At 52.2% G+C, this 21958-nt stretch overlaps 1 protein-coding gene and 1 pseudogene across 3 annotated transcripts in view; one reads left to right on the top strand and one right to left on the bottom strand.

Moving 5' to 3' along the window:
• DPP6 (dipeptidyl peptidase like 6) overlaps nt 1-21958 on the top strand; it is an 826517-nt gene that overhangs the window by 786629 nt on the left and 17930 nt on the right. For all 3 annotated transcript variants that reach the window (XM_041753453.1, XM_041753451.1, XM_041753452.1), the window contains exons 17-19: nt 4833-4880; nt 16981-17079; nt 20930-20999. In XM_041753453.1, the coding sequence (XP_041609387.1) occupies nt 4833-4880; nt 16981-17079; nt 20930-20999 (217 nt within the window). The remainder of the gene's footprint in view (nt 1-4832; nt 4881-16980; nt 17080-20929; nt 21000-21958) is intronic.
• LOC121489957 lies at nt 1014-1713 on the bottom strand (annotated as a pseudogene).

Here is a 21958-nt window from a genome sequence, read left to right as displayed (position 1 = left end):
GGCCTCTCTCTGCAGCGTTCCAGGCCTGGAGCTGTCGGGCCATGCAGCAGCGTCGTCAGCAATCAGAGCTGCGCCGACGCTTGCCCCAAACACTTACTACCTCACACGCTGCCATACGGCTCCATCCCTGGCTGCTGTATTACACCATATGTGGCATCCCTGGCTGCTGTATTACACCATATGTGGCATAGGCATAATTCATAGGATTATGAATGTGTACCCTGTAGCAGAATTACCTTTTAAATGTACAAGGAGGTACCAAGGACTACCTTTAAGGGAAAAGTTGCCTCTGGGAAGGGAGCAGGCTCTGATCAGGAAAGGATGGGCAGGTGCCCTCAAGTCTGTGGTTTATGTTTCTTTTTTTTTTTTTAAAGGGATGCCTGGGTGGCTCAGTGGTTGAGCACCTGCCCCTGGCTCAGGGCGTGATCCTGCAGTCTCAGGATCGACTCCCACGTCAGGCTCCCTACATGGAGCCTGCTTCTCCCTCTGCCTAACATCTCTGCATTTCTCTCTCTCTCTCTCTTTTTTTTGGGGGGGGGAGGGGTTTGGGGACATATAAATAAGTTTAATTACCTACTACACCATTCAGATGGAAATGTAGGGTAAATGGATAGAAACAAAGGTCATAAACTTAGGAGACAGGCAGGCGTTTTTAGACAACTTTAGGTTTACACATTCAACAGACTGAACTAATTCTTAACATTTAAAATAAAACTTTAAAACATTTTTACCACAATAAACAAAACAATGTATTAAAATTGACTTCCAGAAATGACCCAATTACTTTGTAAACATGATTTAATTTTCTTCACATTTCTTTAAATGTCAAGTTTTCTCTGGCAAATTTATTCAAAATACTAAATTTTCATTTTAGAACTTATTTTACATTGCAGGGTGCCCTAAATTGACATTCATCAAGACACCTTTCTCTAAGCCCTAATGGTTTCTACCTTCCTTTTAAGTATTAAGTAAACTTGTCATTCTCAAAAATATTCTGGAGAAAAAATTATGAATTAAACACCCATAAATTCTTCTTCATTTCTCTTATAGTGTAGCAATTTATCATCTAACCCACAGTCGTCTATCAACTGAGTAAGGCTGAGTTTCTTGTTTTCCTCAGACATAGTTCACTGCAGCTCATAAAGCAACAGCTGGCTACAGCTTCTCCCCTTCTGTATTCACAACTGTAACTGAGACAGATCATTCTTTGATCTATACATTTTGACCAGTTTTAGCCTCCGAAGAAGATCTTTTTCTCAATCTGCTTCACCAATTTTGCTCTTTCTTCACTTAATCCTTGTTTGGAAAGATCCTCATTCACAAAGTCACTCTGGAGATCACTGCGTAACTCAGTATCAAGAGATTTAGATTCACAAGCACTGATACTCTTGAAGGTATTTTTCAAACATGTTCTTTCTTTGAATTGACTGTGTGTTTAAAATTTTCTTGAAATTCCTAACAGTTTTCCTCTATTGAAGGTTCCTCAGGAAAAGTCTGATCGTTTTCTTCATTCTCTACTTTAACACATTTTACCGCACTATAACAGGAATTAAATGAAAAGCTAGTTTTCCTTAATTGTTCTCTAAGTGTTGCACTCATTGGTTGTTTTCTTGAACTACTTGGACAGGGAGATGGTAGACTGGCACAGGCCCGTGGAGTGCTAGGTGAAATCACGGCTGGGTCGGATGGGCTTTCCATCTTGAAAATGAAATCTTGGTTTACTTCTTGAACCCTATAAAGCTGTGTGACTAGAACCAATGACCACTGAGTCCTAAGGAACAAGGAACAGGAGCACAGATAAATGTACGCCATTCTGTGTCATTTAAGCAGTGAACTGACCCTTTCTCCACCATCTCCCAGAGTGCTGAAAACACCTCTCTGTGTGTCTTTCATGAATAAATAAATAAAATCTTTTAAAAAATAATTAAATAATTTTTTAAAAAACGGGGGTTGATGGGATGCCTGGGTGGCTCAGCGGTTTAGCTCCTGCCTTCGGCCAGGGCATGATCCTGGAGTCCTGGGATCGAGTCCCACATCGGGCTCCCTGCATGGAGCCTGCTTCTCCCTCTGCCTGTGTCTCTGCCTCTGTGTGTGTGTGTGTGTGTGTGTCTCATGAATAAATAAATAAAATCTTTAAAAACAAAACAAAAAACTAAGGCAACAGGGTGCAACCTTAAGATTTGCTAAAGCTTCCAATTTACATGCAAGTGTTTTTACGTTATTTGAATCTATTCACTTAAAACATCTACTTACATGTAAATATGACCATGTACACATGGAGAAGCAGCGTAAGACATTTCAGACACATTTAGGTTGCTTCTGGGAAGCGAGGGTCAGAAGGGTGTTGCATGTGTAACTTTATTCCTTTCGTTAGTGTTTGCATTTTTTTTTAGAAACACATATCAAGTTCATGAATTAAAAATTGAGGAGGGATGAGTTTCGAGTGTATGGATGAGATGAAAGAGTTCAAACTCTCAGAACCTGTGTTTTCTCATCTGTAAAATATGGTTAGAAGCATCTACTTTGTAGGGCTGCTGTAAGGGTTATGATTTATTCATATTAAACATCTTGCAGAGCACCTTTACATAGTAGGCACTAAATAAATAATAATTGTTTACATTATTAATAAAAATGTAGAATACGCTCTGTTTGCAAATTTACTCACCCTGAAATGTACAGAGAAAATAGATGCAATTTCTTTATTTCTCAATAAGTGATCTGTTCTTCCACATGAGCTCCCCACGGGGGTAAATGGATCTTCGAGCCAGGAAATTTAGTTTGATTCAATAATTTAAACCCACAGCCATGGTTTAAATCCTTTCAGTAACTGCTGTCTCTTTACATTTAAACACCTAGACTCTCAGATCACTGCTGCCCAGCCGCCCTCTCCCCGCCTAGGGGATACACAGTCAGATTTAGCAAATGAAAATGCAAGACATCCAATTACATTCAATTCCAGGTAAACAACAAATAATTTTTTTTAAGTGCTAAGTCCCAAATACTGCACAGGACACATTTATACTAAAAAATAAAACCAACGAACCAACACTATGATGTTTATCTGAAATTTGAATGTAACTGAACATCAATTTGGGGGATCCTATCTAGTGAGAGGATGGTGATTTGATTTGGGGGATCCTGTCTAGTGGGAGGATGGTGCAGGGGGAACAAGGGCCTCTGTGCCTCCTGGACTTTGGATGTGCACTGGGCAGTTTCTGGGCTCATTCCCCGGGCGGTGGACAGGCTTGAGGTCTGTGGCTGGTGTGACCTACAGTCTGTCTCAGCTTAGCCGGGGCCTGCCTGAGCCAGCCCCATGTTGCTCCTCAATGGTGCTGAGGACCCTTTTGTCTTCCTGGCACATCCTCTTTGGGCCCTGGGCTGGGACTTGCACCTCTGCAGCCACTGTGGCAGGGTCTCTTGGCCCTGAGAGTAGTGGGATCTATGACAGGGTCCCTGGCTCTCAGTTGAACCGCTTGTCCTATGGCCCCAGAGAAGCACACAAGGACTTATGATGATCCCAGGGCAGCTAAACGCCAGCCATCCCTCTCCTCAGACAGGACATGTCCTGTAGCTCAGGTGTGGCTGCTCCAGTGAGCTCATAGCGTCCCAGGGTCCCCAGCCTAAAGCAGCGAGTGGGCAACGCCGTGGACCTATCTCCCTCTGCCCACCTGCCTCCTCTCTGCCTCCATTGTTGCCAGTCCCCCAGGGCCAAGGGGCAGCCCCTCTGCTCCCCTCTAGATGCTGGGTGATCACCACTCAGCACTCACTCCGTGAATGTGTAATCAAGCACCAACTCTATTACAAACACCATCCAGATGCTAGAAATAATGGCAGGAAGACCCCTCTTCTGGAGCTTACACTCTGATGCAGTTGAAGACGAGGAGCAAATACTGAAAATCCAAGTCACAAGGTCCCCGGAATGTGGCAGTGAGCTCTGCAAAGGGGGAAAGGAGTGGGGCGGGGAGGGGCTGGTAGCATGGTGGGGTCCGGCTAGGAGCTCTTTCCCGGGGGCTGGTTGGAAGAGGCGTTTCAGTAGAGACCTGAATGAAGAAAAACAACAAGCATGCCAGTGTCGGGGGCAGAGGGAGCGGAAGGTGCCCTTCAGCACCTGCAGAAGTCTCACTGACTGCAACAGGCTGCATTCGCAAAGCAGGCAGAGGGGAGGTCAGAGAGGTCACCTGCCTCAGAGTATACTTCCAAAATGATAGAAAAAATAACATGGAAAGCCCCTTTGGCTTTCTGGACTCTTGCTGGTGAGAATGAGGACATCAACCGACTGCAACCAGGGAGGGAGGGCCAGTCTGCCCGGAGCTGTACCTTCCCTCACACCTCCTGGCCTTGGACCCCCCCGATGGCCTCCGATCCAGGGAGCCGCAATCTGGCCTGAACTTGGAGGGACACGAAAACATGGATAAACATTTGCAAAATGACCCTGCTAGGCTAGTAAGTGTTCACAAAATGTTACAGGAGGTCCGCAGAGGGGACGACCTCTCTGGGCAGAACCAAGTGTGGGACTGGGCCACTTGAGCAACTCACTCGAACTCGATGCACTGCATGGGATCGGTGTCAGCACGGGGACTGTGGAGTGACGGGGCAGGTGGACCATGGAAGGCTCGGCGGGATGCCGTCTGTGGTATTTCAGCAGTGGGGATGTGGGGAGTTCAAACCAGGTTCAGGGCTAGATAGACAGCCTGCAACAACCCGCGGGGCCAGCCTGGGTCCTGGGTCCGCAAGTGTGCAAGCCATAAGGAAGGCTTGGACTCTGCTGTGTTTCAACAGCACTAACGGAACTCTTTCTTTTCTTCTCTGGCTTCTCCTCTCTGCCCACCCAGGTCCTGGCGTCCCCACGGTGACCGTGCACAACACAACGGATAAGAAAAGTAAGTGCCTTTGCTCTTTTCTGAAATCTCCCCGTCCCATGGGAGAAAGGAAGCCAAAGCTCTGTGAGGGAATCCGGCCTGCTTATTCCTATTTGGAGAGTCAGAGATGGTGATGTCCCAGCGGCTCCCCGACGATCGCCGGTATCCATCAGTGTGATGGGCCCTCAGAGGCCAGCTGGATGCCCCGGCCCCACAGGTGCTGAGGCCCGGAGGCCACTGCGGCCGGACAGGACCCCACCTGCGGCCTGAGCAGATCCCACGGCCCTGGCTGCGCAGCCTGGCTCTCCCCTGGGGGGCCAAGTCTCAGGCACCCCATGGGTGGGGGACCACTTGATGGCACAAAGGGCTTCACGTCCATGCCACTGCAAGGGTGAAACTCTCCAGAGTCTCTTGAGGACCTCCCAGCATATTTGTGCTTGAAGGGACCCCATGCAAGTTGACACACATCCTCGTGTATGTAGGGGGAGGATCAGAAATGATGTGTCTGGTCCCAGGCAGACTCTCAGGAAAGCTGAGAATAAAGAGAACGTGCCCTCTGTCTCTCCATTCCTTGGTCCTGTCCCCAAGGAACCCTCCCAACCCTGCTCCTTCCCACTAGGGTACCACATGCCCTGCCAGGACCCTGCTCTGTATCATGCCTCCAAACAAAAAGTCAGACCTCAGACCCTGATGGCAGGAGTGACTCTGCACATCCCTCCATTATAAAGGCAGCCAAGTGTCAGAGACTCTGGTTCCTGTCCCAGTGGTGGGGCTTCGAGCACAGTGGTCATGGAGCAAAGTGTGGGAGACAGGGTCTCCACTGTTCTGGTTAAAAAGAGGTCAAAGGGTTCAAAAATACATAAAACAGACTGATTTAGGGAGACAGCATTTAGAGAATAAGCCTAAATGATGACGATATTTCACAAAACTTATCAAATAATCACTAGAAATTCAAAAGTCAAAGATAACACCAGGAATCGATTTTAAAAATCACTTAAAATGCAAAAGTCCAAAAAAGGGATGTGAGATGGATACAAAACCCACTCTAAATACTCGCATGGCCATTGATGGGGAGGATGCCAGGAGCAGGCTGTGTCGGCCTTCCTGGGGTCCTCCTGGGGAGGGGGTTCTCTGGGTGCAAAGGTGCCCAGCCCAGGCCTCATCTCCAACACAAGTGGGGAGCTTTATAGGAGCCTGAGAGGTTTGGGGGTCTGGCCACGTGTCCAGTAGGCACAGGGTGTGTGACATGCGACTGTCTGGGCATCCCCCCTCCTGGCCACAGGCTGCCCACTCTTGTGGGCAGAAAGGCTTGGAGCATCATGGGGAGTCTGCCCGAGGGATCGGCCAGGATGCCCACCACAAGGCAGGTATCCACAGACACAGCCCAGCATGCCGGCCCTCTCTGAAAAAGTGTTCATGCTGGAATCTCTTTAGCAGTGATTTTCACTCTGAAACATGGAACTATTTTGCCAAGCCTCAACTGGAGCATCTCTTTTCCTAAAGAAAACAGATACTATTCACTTAGAGGATTTGTTAAAACAAAAGAGAACATAGATCGTGGTGTAGATAGACAATGGGATTTTACTCAGCCATTCAAAAAGAATGAAATCTTGCCGTTTGCAACCACGTGGATGGAACTAGAGGCTATTATGCTGAGAAAAATAAGTCAATCAGAGAAAGACAATTATTATATGATTTTACTCATGTGGGATTAAAGAAAAAAACCAGGATCATAGGGGAAGGGAGGGAAAAATAAAATAAGATGAAATCAGAGAGGGAGATAAACCGTCAGAGACTCTTAACTCTGGGAATAAACTGAGGGTCACTGGATGGGGGACGGAGTCACTGGGTGATAGACATGGCAGAGGGCATGTGATGGGATGAGCACTGAGTGTGATGTCAGATTGATGAGTCCCTGACCTCTAGCTCTGAAACTACAAAGAAAAAAAAAAACAAGAGTATATAGATAATTTCCTGATATTTTATTAATTTTTTCCCTTCTTAAAAATCTGAATGGGATGTGTGGGCAGCAGCATTGTGTACCTGTCAGTGTCCTGCTCTGGACACTGCCATGTCACAGAGGGTGTCATTGTGGGGGAAAGCTGCGTGTGGGGTGCATGGAACTCTAGGCCTATTTTTGAAACTTCCTGGGAATTTAAAATTTATTTCAAAATAAAAAACCTTTAAAAAAAATCTCTAGTAAAAACACAAAACTAGCTCTAGATGATTCCCCCCCGCCCCCCACCCTTTTCTAAGTAGGTTTGGGTCTTCTTAAGAAAGCCGTGCACTTAAACACTGTCCCTCGCTTCTTTGGAGGATGCCGTTAGGATTTCTTCGAGTTGGGTGATGCAGCGCCTGTTTCTGAGGAGGCTTTGTGGCTCGCAGCTGCGCTCAGGCCGGGATGCGATCACACCCCCGGGGCTCCCGAGACCAGGAGCCTGAGCCCAGGCACAGAGTCCACATCATGGCTTTTCCTCGGGCTCCCGTGGGGATGAAGACAAAGCAGGTTTATGTCTTAGATGCAGAACAACATCAATAAGACATTTTGTTTGTTCTGTTTATAAACTGGGGCAACGTGTGTGTGGGTCCCCTGATCTGAAAGAGGGTCTGGGTATGACTGCGCCATGTGCCTCCGGCGGGCAACACAGGAGAGCTCTCTGTCTGGGCTGTTCCCCCTGATTCTGCAGGGAAACCAGACGACCCCACCCGCTCAGTCCTGAGACACCAGCGGCTGTAGTTGTCTTTGGGGAGCCCCCTGACAAACCAGGCGTTTGCAGACACATTTCACTGTTTGGGGTTCAAGGGCCACAGTCGTAGGGGATTCCCAGGGGAGGGGAGCCCCATGGAACAAGGAACAGAAGTGCACAGTTGTCACGGCGTGGGACATTCCGGTCTGACCATGACCCCGAAGGTGACCCCTTGTGCTCCATTCATCTCAGTTTAGTGCTGATAACCGGGAACTGGCCGACGTCTATACTGCGTGGCGACGCATGGCCTTCTTTCCTACCACACGTGTTTCACAAGCCTGCTCATGTGTGCCGTCGCGTTTGAGCCCCAGCCCTCCTGCTGACTCATTCGCACTCTGGGGAGATTTCACCCCTACTTCCCCGTTGCTGCATCTCTAGTTCTTACTGTGGCACAGAGTTTTCCGGAATACTGACGTAAGGCAGCACGCTAGACGCAGAACAATCCTGCAGCTGAGCTGCTGGTGGTGCCCAGCACCCAAGAGGAGAAGAGGCCTGTGTCGGGGTCTGATTTACATCCAGACACGGTAGTGCGAGGGGAAACAGGGAGGCCTCCCCCCTACCCCCCGCAACGGTCCCTGCGGGGCCATCCTGCCTCTGCGTCCCTGTGCATCCAGACATCACACCGCACAGAGGCTCCCCCTGAAGTGTGACAATCTCGTGTGTCTGCAAGGTCCCGGCCGCACACTGGAACACCCTGACAACAGTTGCCCTCTGCACGTTCCTGGTCTGCCGCGACGGCTCTGCGTTCGTCACGCCATCCCAGCTGCCCCAACGCTTGTCCTCTTGTCACTTCCACCCTCGAGGGGAGTCATGATGCAAAATGGCCATGGGCCTGCTCTGCAGTGGAAAGACAGAGGGTAAAGCTCAGGGGGGCCCTGGTGACTGAGACAGCCCACGCAGGCTGGCTTCCTGTGAGGGCCGGCCACACAGCCCAACTCATTGCATCCCTCTCGCTGGTCATAGCTGGCTGCACAGTATCCCAGGAAACGGCTTCGATCCCAGCTCCTTGCCTTTCAGTTGAACTTGGGGATCCGTTGCCACATGGTGACCGCCGCTGGGAGTGCCACCACTGGAATCTGAGGAGCTCCATGTATGGCCCCCAGGGCAGCACCCCACGGAAGGGTGATCTGTCACCACTCTGGAGCCTGCAAGTTCAAGATCGAAGTGTTGGCAGGGTGGGGGCTGTGCTCTGGTCCCACCCCCTCATAACCCCCCCAACACCCTACCCCCCACTTCTGGTGGCTACTGGAACTGTGGGCATCCTCGGTGTGTACAAACATCACTGTTCCTCTTTGGCCTCCCCATGTGCGTCTCTGAGCCCAAACTTTCCCTTTTTATAAGGACACCACTCATACTGGATTAGGGCCCCTCATGGCCTTAGCTAAATGTGTTTCTTCTGCAAAAACCCTAACTCCAAATACGGTCGCCGTACAGGTCCTGGGTGTGGGGATGTCAGCGTCCTTGGGGGACATGGTTCGACCCACAGCACAGCAAAACAAGGGTCTATGATTCACTCACACGAAGTCCAGGTCATGAGATCCTGGAGGGAGCTGGGGATGCAATTTCCTTCTAGACCGTGGCCCATCACCTTCACATCTGCTTCTGGCTGTGTGGACAGGAAGAAAGAAAAAGAAGATTCTGTGGGATTTTTTTGTACTAAGGCCTTGCAGTGGTATGTGCTGCTTCCACTGGTCAGAATTCCCTCGTGGGGACCCACCTAGATGCAGGAGAAGCCGTGAAGGAAGGGACAGGCCGGTGAGTGCCAGGCGTCACTGTCACAGGGAGAAGGAGGGTCTAGGATGCAACTGGCTGCCTTTGCTAAGTCCCTGAGAGGAGTGACTAAGTGCTTCATTATTGGCCATTTTGTATATGTCACTCTGCAGAAGCGAGCCTGTCACATCGTCCCCTGTACCAGCCCATGGTGGTGCTCTGCACAGGCCCCAGGCTGCAGACAGTTATGCTCGGTGCCAGAGGGGTCCCTATGAGGAGGGGGGAGGGCCCGCCTGCCAGGGAGGGTCCTCTGACTATGGCCGGGAGCACCAGCGCCCAGCCTGATGGTGCAGGAATGCAGGAGGAGAGGTGTCATGGCATGGACCCCGCGGAGGGGAGCACCGAGGAGAGACATGTGCTTGTGGGGGCACAACCCTGGGGACCTGCCCCTACACCCTGAGAGCCCAGAATCTGCTGAGGGCACAAAGGACAGAAACATCAAAACAGACCTAAACGGGGAAGAAGCCTTGGAGGCCTGTATTGGTTAGTGCCTGGCGTGGGCAGTGATATGAGTTCTAGATCTTTCTCAGACCGAGAGTCAAGGTTGGAAAGGCCTGAAGGGACTCGTGAGCCTTCATCTAATGCTCCAAGACAGTCGGTTGCCCTCTTTCAAATTTTGTAGAGATTTGAGATTTGGGTTATTTTTGTGATTTTTTTTTTTTAATTCCTCATGTTCCCAACTCTGCTGTAGGAATTCCCAGATTACAAGTGACCCCTGTTTGGAGGGGTAGGAAGGACGCGGGGGCTGAGCAGTGGTTCTTTTAACTCACTGGGTGTCAGGCTGCCGTGCATGTGAAGGCTCTTCTCAGGAAAGGAAGGAAGCCTGTCTTGTTCTGGGAATCTGAGATTTGGATTTTAAAAAGGATGTTACATAACAGCCAATGGAACCTTTTCGTTTTCAAGGCTGGAAGTGGGAGACCCTAGGAGGTGCGGGTCTCAGGCCAGGCACAGAGCTCCCGGGAGGAGTCTTCCTCCTGCTCAGAGTGGGCTCATCTGTGAGGATGGTGTGTGGTGAGCCTGACCCCATCCCCGTCCCCCGGGGCTCCCTCTGTCTGGGACACCTATGGTCATCTCCATTCCCTGTGTCCTCAGCAGACACAGACCCCACAGCCTGGTGGTCTGATATGACACACATCCTCCAAGGGCTGTGACGGGCCCAGGTACCATCCGATGGCGCACGATGAAGTTCTTTGCTCCTCACCAGTAACCCATGAGGGGAGCAACCCGGCTCCACTTCACAGATGACAAAACTAAGGCTCGGGTTGCGGGACACTGACAGGTAATGTAAGATTTCTTCTGGAATTCTGACACCTCGAGCAACCGTGACATCCACAGTGACCAGGCCAGCATTTATGAATCACTTGCCATGGGCCCACTTCATCCTCACGTGACACAGTCTACTGTCACCCCCATTGTGCAGTTAAGGAAACTAATCCATGTGTGCATGTACACACACACACACAGCTAGGAAGCCATGGGTCCAGTTTCCAGCCTGGCCCCATCTCTGGCCCACCATCCATTGGCCTTGCCATCAACATGGCAGATCCAGTTCTCCATCCTGTGCCCACACAGATGGCCAGGAGGCCGATGACTGTGTCCCCAACGCTTGCCCCAGATGTCCTCTCACCCTGCACACCAGGCCACCTGAGCCAGCTCTGGGTGAGTGCCTGTCCCCTTCCCCACTCAGAGGACAAGAAGAGGCTGCTTCTGTGGTCTTGAAGGACTGCACTCTGACATTTCACCTGCTGGTGATGGCCATTCACTGCCCCATCATTGTCGCCGGGCTGGGCATCCATGACTTTGAACGTGATGGGGCAACCAATCCACCCCAGGGCTTCATACATGGAATCTGGCATGTGCCTCGTTATGGCAACGTACCAGATCGCATTGCCTCGTCCAGAACCCAGGCCTTGGCTCCCTGACCCCAACTACTTATCTCTGACTATGGGGGCCCCTCTCCCAGGCCCCGGGACACAGGACCTGGAGACCACTGTGCTGTCATCATTGTCTAAGTAACATGCTGACAACCGCAGATTCTCTGATCACTGCTCCGGAAATCAACCCCGGTTTAGTCAGCCTCTGCACCAAGTCCCTAGCGGTGTTTGAACCCCATGCTGGGTTTCCATGGGGCAAACAGAGCCACTCAGCCACCTCATGTGTCAGGAAGGCCATTCTGACTGGCTGTGTAGATAGAGACTGCACGTGGGGGCCGCGTGCCTGCAGCCAGGGCAGGAGGGCCCTCCGCGCCTCGGGAAGGTGGCTTTGGGAAAAACTGTGGGAAGCCTGTGCTCCTTGATGGTGACAGGCACAGATGATAGAGGCTGCAGGGTGGCTGCACGTCGGGTGAAGAGGGGTCCCTGCAAGGTCAGGGGCCTGGCTCTGGGCGGATGGTCGCATCCATCCCGGCCCTGCTCGGAAATTCGAAATTACTGTTTCAGAATTCTTTGTCCTTTCTTCACTTCCCCTCTGACCCCAGAGCCACCCTGGGAATATTTGACTTCCTTCCCTTTAGAAAATCTTATCTACAAGCAAAGCCTGCAGGGTGTTCGCAGATGTGACTCTGAATTATTTAAAAGCTGTTTCCTTAAGAACGTAATTATGGCTGGGACCGCAGTATACTCGTCTGGTGCCCGAGTATTCAAACAACTTAGGTGCTGAGATAGAAAAACCAACAAAACCACAGTTAATACGCGGCTGGTTTTAACGTAGGGATGAGAGGGAGTGCAGCTCAGTTGTGCGGACGCCCCATCGGCAGCCACGGCGCCCCAACCGCCAGCCCCGCGGCGGCGGGAGCAAGTGCAAGTGTTGGTGGAAGCGGGTGTGACCAGTGTTCACGGGTGGCACCCCACGGCATATTCTTGACTGTGCACGTGGGGACCCCAAGTTCCCGGCTCCCCAGGCCCGCTGCCTTACCAATGCTCAAGGGCAGGATTCTCTTCTTCCTCACACAGACTTTTATAAAGATGCAAAACCAGGTCACTGCAGGTGACATCAAGGCGATCCTTTCTGGAGGTTAGACCAGACATGAGCTGCGTGGCACCTAGGGCCTTTGCTCATACAGGGTCCCCGCTGCCCTGGGGCCACGCCTGCCCCTCCTCGTCTTCTTCCTGAGTAGCTGCCCACGGACCATGGCCTCTTCTGTTGGCCGTGCATGCAGGTTGGGGGGGAGACGGTGGTCGGAGAGTTCAGGAGGTGTCCCCCAAGCACGAAGTGACCCGTCCCATCAAACCCTTAATTGTTCATGTTTCTGGAAGTTCCTCTGGATCCCCAGGGCTCCGCACACAGGCAGCCTCTATGGGGGCAGGGGATCAGGTTTTCAGATGGATCACATTGGGCCAAGACATGGCATGTTGGGTGGGTGCGTACACGGAGGGAGCGAAGCGCCGCGTGCCTTCCAGCCATCAGGGTACCTGCCTGGCATCCTTCCTCGCTCCATCGGAGCTCGCTGCCACCCACCCACCGCTGCACCCCAACCTAAATGGCGGTGTAGTTAATTGTGGGGAGGGGGCCGCATTGGCCCTGTTGACACACATCCCTGGTCCTGAACAGAAGCCAGTGGCTGGGAGAGGCTAGAGGTCACTTCACCTAGAGGGACTCTGCCTTCAAGCTTCTCAAAGTCTTGCTGAAGACAAAAGCAGATCTAGCAACATGAACAATTATTACCCAGACCCCGTGACACCAACTCTAACAGCTAGACGGTTGGTGTTCAGAGAAAGGACATCCAGGAGAGGAAGGAGTCCAGGGTCCGTGCCGGTGTTGGCTTCTGTTAGATGCTGGCCACATGTCCCCACATTCAGCCAAGTGGAGGCTCCCCCAGTGCTGTGAACCAACACGGTCTGGGAACAGCCCGTGGACCAGGCCACTTCTGCCTGCGGGGACACAGCTGGGAAGCCAACCTCCGTGAGCGGGCCTCTGCTCCCATGGTCTCACTGTGTCCAGATCTGATAATAGCTAATTCCACCAAATATTAGAGGGGGCTCACATTTAATTAAGGAGTGGCCATTTGTATGCTCCAGACTGGAGGTCCCCATGGCACGAAAGTCAAAAGAAGAGTCCTTCGGGAACATGCCAATCTTCTCTTATTTCCTCTGCTGAGCCTCTGCCTTCTTTGAATGCAATTATGGGAACAAATAAAATGGCTTAACTCAACTCCCCTGTGGGCCAGCCAGCTCTCTGCTGATAAAACCAGTTGTGTGGGCAATCATTAAATGAGAAATCTAATATTTAACTAAATTTAATAGTCTGTTGCTTTGGTGCCTCTGTGAAGGGTGGGATTTCAACAGAGAGGCGAGCTATTCAAACGCGGTCTGCAGGGTCTGTGCTCGATTAGCACACTCGGTGCTCCCGCTCGATGCTGGAGCTCTGGGCTCTGGAATTGGATAGGCTGCGTGTTCTCTGTAACACCAGGCAGGCCCAACTCAGGGGGCAGCAGACCCGCACTGCAACCTATGTTTGAACTTTCTCCTTCAGGATCGGCCTTGGAGATCACTGAGTGATGTCAGAGATGCAAATGCAGCCGAATTGTGTTGGTTCTCTCTCATTTTGAGAGCTGCTGGTCCTGGTTGGCCTTGCCACCAGCAAACCTCCCCTGGTGGAGGATGTCACCTGCATCCCAGGACCTAACGCGTGGGGCTGCCTCTCGGTAGCAATGGGCCATCCTTGCTCCTGTGCATGCCGGCTGACTCCCCTCATCCAGTTTGACCTACATTTGCACACCCCCAGCCCCTTACCAGTTTCCACCTGGGCTTGTTTCACAGACACACAGGGAGGGAAGGATGGCGGGCTCTCTGAGGGTGGAGGCTTCAGGTGACCCCAGGAGATCTGTGCACGGGCTCCCACAGCACCAGTAAATTGCATCCTGACCCGGGCATGAACTCAGTATTAACCTGTTTGTCACGAGTCCTTCAAGTACCGTCAGCTTTCTGTTGGTGTAACGGAAGTGTGCTTTGGTTCCATTGTGGGTTGTCTTATGCGGGGAGCAGTGCATGAGAGGCTTAGATTGCATCAACTCTTGCACCCAAGAGGCCTGAGTAGCCAAGAACCCCCAGGCTCCTGAAGGACCCAGGAGGACCCCCGCTCTCCCAGTCCCTCCCAGCTTCTGGTCCAGCAGAGACCCTCAAGGGGCCATGGAAAAGGGGCCAGGTGGGAACAGGGAGAAAGACTGGAGTGGAAACCCAGACTCAGCTCCAGTGTAGGCACATCATTCCTGGAGTGTGGATCAGATTTCCACATGTAAGCAGGTGACTGGAAACTCATGTGGTTTGTCTCTGGGATGAGACCCAACACTGAAGCCTTGGGAGCTGGAGGACAGGGAGAGGCAGTCGGGGAAATGACCACAACTCTTACCGTTGGTGCTAAGAGGGGTACCCGACATGGGCTTCTGTTTACGGAGGTGATGTTTGGCCTGATAGAGAAGGAGCCAGGGAAGAGCGTTCCAGTCATAGGGAAGAGTGAGTGCCAGGGTCCTGCGGCAGCAAAGAACTGGAAAAATTCTACTTTCCTTCTAGACTTTCCTACTTGCCTTCTAGACTTCCTGCCTTACCGTTGTGACAAGAATACAAATAGGAAATAGTTCCCATCTCACAAACCAACTCCTGTCTGCTGACTGTGCATGCCAGCAACTGTTAAAAGGCCGAGGGCATTTATTTTTTTTAAGGTTTATTTATTTATTATTTTAGAGACAGAAAGGGAGAGAGAGCTCAGAAGAGAAGAGAGGGGCAGAGAGAGAGAATCTTGCACAGACTCCACGCCTAGCGCAGAGCTCCACATGTGGATCAGTCTCATGACCCTGAGATCATGACCTGAGCCAAAATAAAAAATCAGATTCTCAACTCACTGAGCCACCCAGGTGCCCCAGGGATGAGGACATTTAGACTCAGCAAAAATGAATGCTGTGTAGGGTCTCTGAAGAGTCCAAGCTAGGGTGTGGGGCAGGCCGTGGGGCACACCCACCACCCTGGGGCAGCATGTGACCACGAGGTCAGTGTGCCATCTCTCAGCCACATTGCCGGGCCTCAAAGTTGAGGTCAAGTCAGCCTGGACCTCAGTGCACATCCCTTGCAGACGCAGCTGTGCCGTCCCGCTATCTACAGAGGACACCATTTCTCGCCTGCCATGTGGTGTTCAGAATCTCCCAAGGCATTGGTCTGAAGGATTTTTTTTGTCTATAAATCTTCCGATTTGAAAATTAGTTTTACCATTTGCCCCTCACCTTTTCATCAAAGCTAAATTTTCAAATATGTGTCCAGCAACGTATTAGACATTTTTTTGTTTTGTCCTATTTGCTCATCACACGTCCTGGAACTGTCGCCGTCTCCTGGCGATGTGGACATTTGCCAGCCCTGCACATAGACAGTCCCTCAGATCCCTGAGCACCATGGGTGGCCGCGTGTCATTCAAGATAAAACTACTCAGTGCAGGAGCTCCTGCTTCTGGGCCAGGTTTGGCCTTTAGGTCCCATTGTGGAGTCACGTAGGGAGTCCGTTGTTCTTAAGGGAAGTTATTACGGGGATGGTTGACTACCCCTCTGTAGCGCTGCTTGTAGTGCGAATTTACTCTGTAAAATATTCATGAATGTCTCGAAGCTGTTTAAGGAGCCAAAGGCAGCGTTCCTTGAAGACAAAATTTCCTTCCATAATGGGCCACAAGGTGTCTCCACGTGTAGGCTCAGAGTGAGAAGAAGAAAGGCGGGAGGTTTTTAATATATAGATGGTGACGTAGGGGGAAGGGCCTTTTCAGGAGGAAATTAGTGAAGTGGGCTGACGAGGAGCATTCGTGCACCTGGAGAGGCGCCCAGTGGTGCCCACGTGAGTGAAGACTCCTCTCTCTGACTGGGAGGGAGAAGCGCTAGTCCCACTGCAGTGTAAACTGTGCTCATGTGGCCTTAAACTGCCAGCTGAGGTGATCATCCAGATTAAGGTGTCCTAAGCCAGGTCACATTATGAGCCAGGTAAGAGATCTGAATCCACTTTCCCTGCAAAATTATAATAAAGAGCACACTCCAGCCTCCACTCTTCTTCCCTTCCTTGGTTGTTGTGGCCACTGTATTGGAAAAGCATCTGTCCTAACAGATATGTGATGTTGGTTTTCCAAAACCAATAAAACATGCCCAGACCAGGGCTCCCGGGGGGCTCGGTCGGTGAAGCGTGTGCCTTCAGCTCAGGTCATGATCCTGGAGTCCTGGGATCAAGTCCCACATGGGATTCCCTGCTCCATGGGGAGTCTGCTTCTCCCTCCTCCTGCTCATGCTCTCTTGCTCACTCTCTCTCTCTCTAATAAATAAATAAAACATTAAAAAAAAGAAAAGAAAAGAAAAGAAAACACATGCCCAGACCTATACGTGCGAGAAATGCCATGAGGAACGACAACCTATGGGCGGTGGGGGAGTCACCTAATATGGTGGAAAGAATGTTCCGTCTGCCCCAACCTCCTGACTTGGGACAGGGCATTCCACCTGGTCTCGGTTTCCTGGTCTGTGCACAAGAAATAATCGTCATCACCCCGGGGCCTGACCTAGTAATTGGCGGTCTGATGCACATGAAAGCCTGCGGCTTCAGTAAGAAATCACTGGTTCTGACTGTGTGATTTTTTGTTCTCTCTCTTAGAAATTTTTGATCTAGAAACAAATGAGCACGTACAGAAAGCCGTACATGACCGACAGATGCCCAAAGTAGAATACCGGAAGATCGAGGTTGACGATTACAGTAAGTGCCGCATGGTCCCCCGAAGCAGCCCAACCGCGCTGGATTGACTGCGCGCGCCCGGGCTCCCCCTCCCACCCCCTCCGCCATTCCCACCCCCCACACCACACACCCACCATCACACTCCTGCCGGGCCTCCAGGCTGGAAACGCTTCCCAGCCTGCAAGGGGTAGGTTCAGGCAGGACTCAGGGGGAGCACATCCTGCGCTGAGCTTACTGTGCTCAAAACCAAGAAACTCTTGGAGCAACAGACCAAGGAAAGTGGAGCATATGATTTCTCTCCTCAAGAGGCTGACATTTATTCTCTCCTCTGGGGGAACATGTCATGACATCGTCTGGAGAAAACAGACTCCCTCTGGAAATCCCTTTTCTGTTCCATGCGATATTTGCCTGCTTCATTGTCTAAGCTTTCGGAGCTGAGCATGGGCTGAGGAGGCGTCCTTGCATCCAGAGAGATGATACGGGGAGGGCTTGGCGTGCTCTCACAGCCCTGGCTGCACCCAGCTCCCTGCCTTGCTTTGTGCCCCTCTTTGTCTCGAGCTGCCCACTTGCTCGTCCAGTAAGCTTTCATGAGTGCTAACACTGTGCTGGACCCCAGTGGGCACTGTGCCCCAGATACTGGGTGGATGTGGACTCCGATGCCCAGGAGGGAAACAGTCCTCATAGCCTCAATCCCCCTCTTTGCAGATGGCTCACCAGTCTACCCAGCCCACCCTGGGGTCCTCACTGCCCACCAGTGGTTTACCCTTGGAGATCCCACATACATAATGCCCCAAACACGTCTCACTGTCTTTCCCCCAGAGCTCTGCCCCCCCAGACTTCCCTACTTTGGGGGATAACACCCTTCTCCTACACAATGAGGGTTCTAACCTTGAAGATCTTTGGGTCGTTCATTCAAGTCCATCCACCCATCACCTCTGAAGTTGGCATGTAGGTTTCCTCTCTTGGCCAAACTCTGATGGATTGACCGTAACTGCTGGAGCTCTTTGTTGAAGAGGAGCAGAGTGTCACCAGGGGTCGATGGGAGAATGTTGAGATTGATTACTGATGTCTGAACTGCAGGGTGGTGGGGGGGCAGGGTGGTTGCCATGTGAGACCATCCCTAGAAGCTCTTTTTCTACCTGTTCCCTCATGGAGGGGCAGTGGCTCATCACCTGGACCAGTGGGCCCAGGGGCATTATTAAGTATCCCCTTATAAGAAAGGACACAGTGACCTAACAGCCTGTGACCCCCCGAGGTCAGGAACCAAGGCTCACCCCCCCCATGAAACAGAATCAGACTGACCTGAACAGCATATATGGCAGAGCTGCATCCTTTAGAGCACAAAAAAAAAATGGCCCAGGGACTCAGAACAGAGCATGAGTGGACTGGGGTCACACAAAGTTTCCCAGGAAGGTGGCACCTGGACAGGCTTTAGATCTTGGAGTGGGCTTTAGGTTGGCAGGCAGGAGGACAGAGTGCAGTCCAGGGCTGGGAACAGCATGAGCCAGTGCTCACTGGGGGGTGAGTCAGGAGACTGACCTGGACTCACAGCCTGGGGGAGAGTCCTGGCATGTCGTGGACACAGAGGGACCCCTCACTGGGAAGAACCTTCAGTCCATCCATAGGCCACTTGCCAGAACACCCTGATCCTATTATTGAGCCCTATGGAGTCACACTATGTTAGAACTAGTCTACACATTCCTAGAGATGCAGGTAGGGTTACATATTCACCTCTGAAAGTCAAGAAATATGGAGTACAAATCCCTGTCCCCTGCCCTCGGGCGTGGAGGCTTTCTCTTTTAAAATACCCCAAGGGTGATCCCTCCAATGAGGAAGACAATGAAGGAGATGAGTAAGGAAGAGTCTAGGGGCGGGAGAAGAAACAAATAGGCAAACCACAAATGGGGTCTGCAATGATGTGTCCTGGCCAAGAAATGTGGTTAGGGCCATGGGGGGGGGGTTCTCTTCCCACAGATCCAGGGGTCATTCCCACCATCCTTTCTCCTAGATCTCCATGAGATGCACCAGATTCCACAGGACACACTCAGCCCTGGAACGACGGGCAGGTGTGGACGTCCAGGGAGCTGCAAGTCCAGCAGGCAGAGCTCAGGCATGCTGATTCACGAGAGGGAGAGAGGCTGTAAATTGAAAAGAAGCAGTAAATTAAAAAGACATAGAGAAACTAGGGCACCCACGGATGCCGGCCATCAGTGCTCGGGGGAAATTGTAGAGCTGAACATGAGGGGCAGGAAGGTCACAAGTCTAGGCAGAGCATGAGAACACACAAAGGTGGCGGGAATCCCAGCTCTAATAGCGAAGAGAGCTACTCTGGGCACTTCAGGGGGTTCTCCCACAGAGGAGTGGTGTAAAATGCAGGAAAAGACCTTTAGAAACAAATAACTCTCCCACCCTTGCCATGTGAGGTTTCCTTCCAGTCTGAGGCTTCCTTGGTAGGTGGGTGGGAATGCAGGTGCTGGGAGAGCAGGTGTGTGTGGGGACTGGGCCCCTGAACATCACACCACCTTGGGGGCCACCAAAAATCCCAAACATGTGGCCCCACCGACCCATCCTGTTATGTTCTGTTGTTTCATTTAAAGCCACCGGAGGCTGGACAGGTGGCTCAGTGGTTGAGCAGCTGTCTTCGGCTCAGGGCATGATCCCTGGGTCCTGGGATGGAGACCCACACCGGTCTCCCCACAGGGAGCCTGCTTCTCCCTCTACCTAAGTCTCTGCCTCTCTCTGTGTATCTCTCATGAAAAAATAATAAAATCTTAAAAAAAAAAAATAAGTAAAGTCACTGGAGGCTAAGGCTTTCCTTAGGGAAGCATCCGTCTTTAGGAAGGGCCCCCTGCCCTGTATGCAGCCAGTCGTGGCCACGCACTGCCGCACTGCCGTGGGCTTATCAGCGGCAGAGAGCAGCCCTGACCATGTTTTATGGATAACGCAGTGATAGAGCCGGACGCCTGCCGTTCTGCTGGTCCCTGGGCCATTGATTCAATTTGCAAGCCATTAACATTCACCCAGAATCAGTAATGAGAGCCTGGTCGGCCGGCTGCGGAGCCTAGCACCCCAGCCTGGGACGTATCTATAGTAATCGTACTGAAAAAGCTACTAATTCCAATTTAATTGCTAATCTGGGTAGTAGTTACCATCAATAAACAATTTTTTCTAACGTGGGCAGGAAGGTTTGCTTTGGGCGGCGAGGGACAGAAGGAACTGGTGAGGGAAGCCCCTGCCTCCCAGCCTGGGTCCCATGCTGCCCGGGCAAGATCTGAAGGAGCTGGCACAGCAGCCCCGTTTCCCCCCAGCTGTCCGTAGCTGTGGCCCTGCAGGCAGTGGGATGCCAGCACCAGCCTGCAGACATGGGGCGCCCACCCCGCTCTCAGCCTCTCCCTCATGGCTGCGGTCCGCCCCCTGAGCTCACCCCATCCCCGTGACCCCCTGATGCCTGTTCCCACTTAACTGCATGTTGCAGCAGTGCTGCTGGCAGAGACGCAATGGCGCCCTTGGGATTTCATTTCTCCCCGCCTGGATTTCGGCCCTTAACAAGTGTTCTCGGCATTCCAGGCTTCCCTGCAAAAAAGGAAAAGTTTCAGCCCACTCTGCAAGATTGAATTTGCGCCTCAGATGGAAAAACAAGGCCCCAAAATGGCTGAGCGATTTGCCTGAGGGCACTCAGCCGGCCAGAGTCACTGAGGTCATCATCGGGGCCAGCTCCGGGGGGCAGGTGGACCCCCGGAGCCTCCTCCACAGTGTCCTTCTCCCAGGCATGCAGGAGCACCCCTGACCACTGGGGCACCTCGGCCATCGCCCCTGCCTTCCTGCTCCGTGGGCCCCTCTAACGTGCTGCCCGTGTTCTGCTTCTACCTAGACTTGCCCGTTCAGATCCTCAAGCCAGCAACCTTCACCGACACTGCCCACTACCCCCTGCTCCTGGTGGTGTGAGTATCGATGCCTCTTTCTTGCTCGGGCTGGGGGAGGGTGTTGCTGGCCTGGGGACTTGGTGACCCCACCAGATACGAACATCCAGACTCTTAAGAAAAAGACAAGCATGAGACCTGAGGTTGCAAAGTAAGAGGGAAGCCAGGTTAGGTGGCCAACAGGTAGCAGGCCGTGAACGGAGCTGGCGCCCCTGCCCCAGCCTACCTCTACTGTGGGGCCTGGAGCCGGGCTTCGGGGGGACGGGCTTCGGGGGGCCAGGGGGCACTACCCAGGCTGCAAACAGGCTCAGAAACAGACGGACAAGCTGGTCTGGAGAGTCAGGTGGCCGCTTGCATGAGGGGGGCGCTCAGTTCCCCCAGGGCGCAGGCCGCTCCAGTGGCAGAGGCAGGCACGGCGGGGCTCGGGCCGGGCTCCCCAGCAGGCTCCCCGCTCACACCAGACCTGCCGGGGCCTCGGCAGCTTCAGCCACCGTGAAACGGCCTTGAACACGGTTCCTTTGCCAACCAAGGGTCAGCTCAGACATTTCGTGTGTTACTCAAGGAGCCCTCAATTGAGATCATGAGATCAAGTGTTCAGAGCTCTGTCACCACCTCGGAAGGGGTCATCCTGACGGGAGAGCCTGCCCTCACTGGGCAGTGCGCGAGATGAGAACTGCCCACCCTGAGGGTTAGACAAGTGTTAACATGGGCACACAGAAGTGATTTCAAAGGCAGACGCCAGCCAGGTGTTTCACACGTGCTCTCTTCACCTCCACGTGTGCTCTTTCATGGCCGTGGAGCATGAGAATACTAGGCTCTGTCACTGCCCCCCTGGGAGCCGCCCCTCATGTTCACTTGAAAGAGGTCCAGGGATCCCTGGGTGGCGCAGCGGTTTGGCGCCTGCCTTTGGCCCAGGGCGCGATCCTGGAGACCCGGGATCGAATCCCACGTCGGGCTCCCGGTGCATGGAGCCTGCTTCT

Source organism: Vulpes lagopus, chromosome 4, assembly GCF_018345385.1.
Source record: "Vulpes lagopus strain Blue_001 chromosome 4, ASM1834538v1, whole genome shotgun sequence".
Taxonomy (NCBI): Eukaryota; Metazoa; Chordata; class Mammalia; order Carnivora; family Canidae; genus Vulpes; species Vulpes lagopus.
The sequence above is the reverse complement of the archived record's forward strand: the minus strand, read 5'-3'. Positions and strand labels throughout refer to the sequence as shown.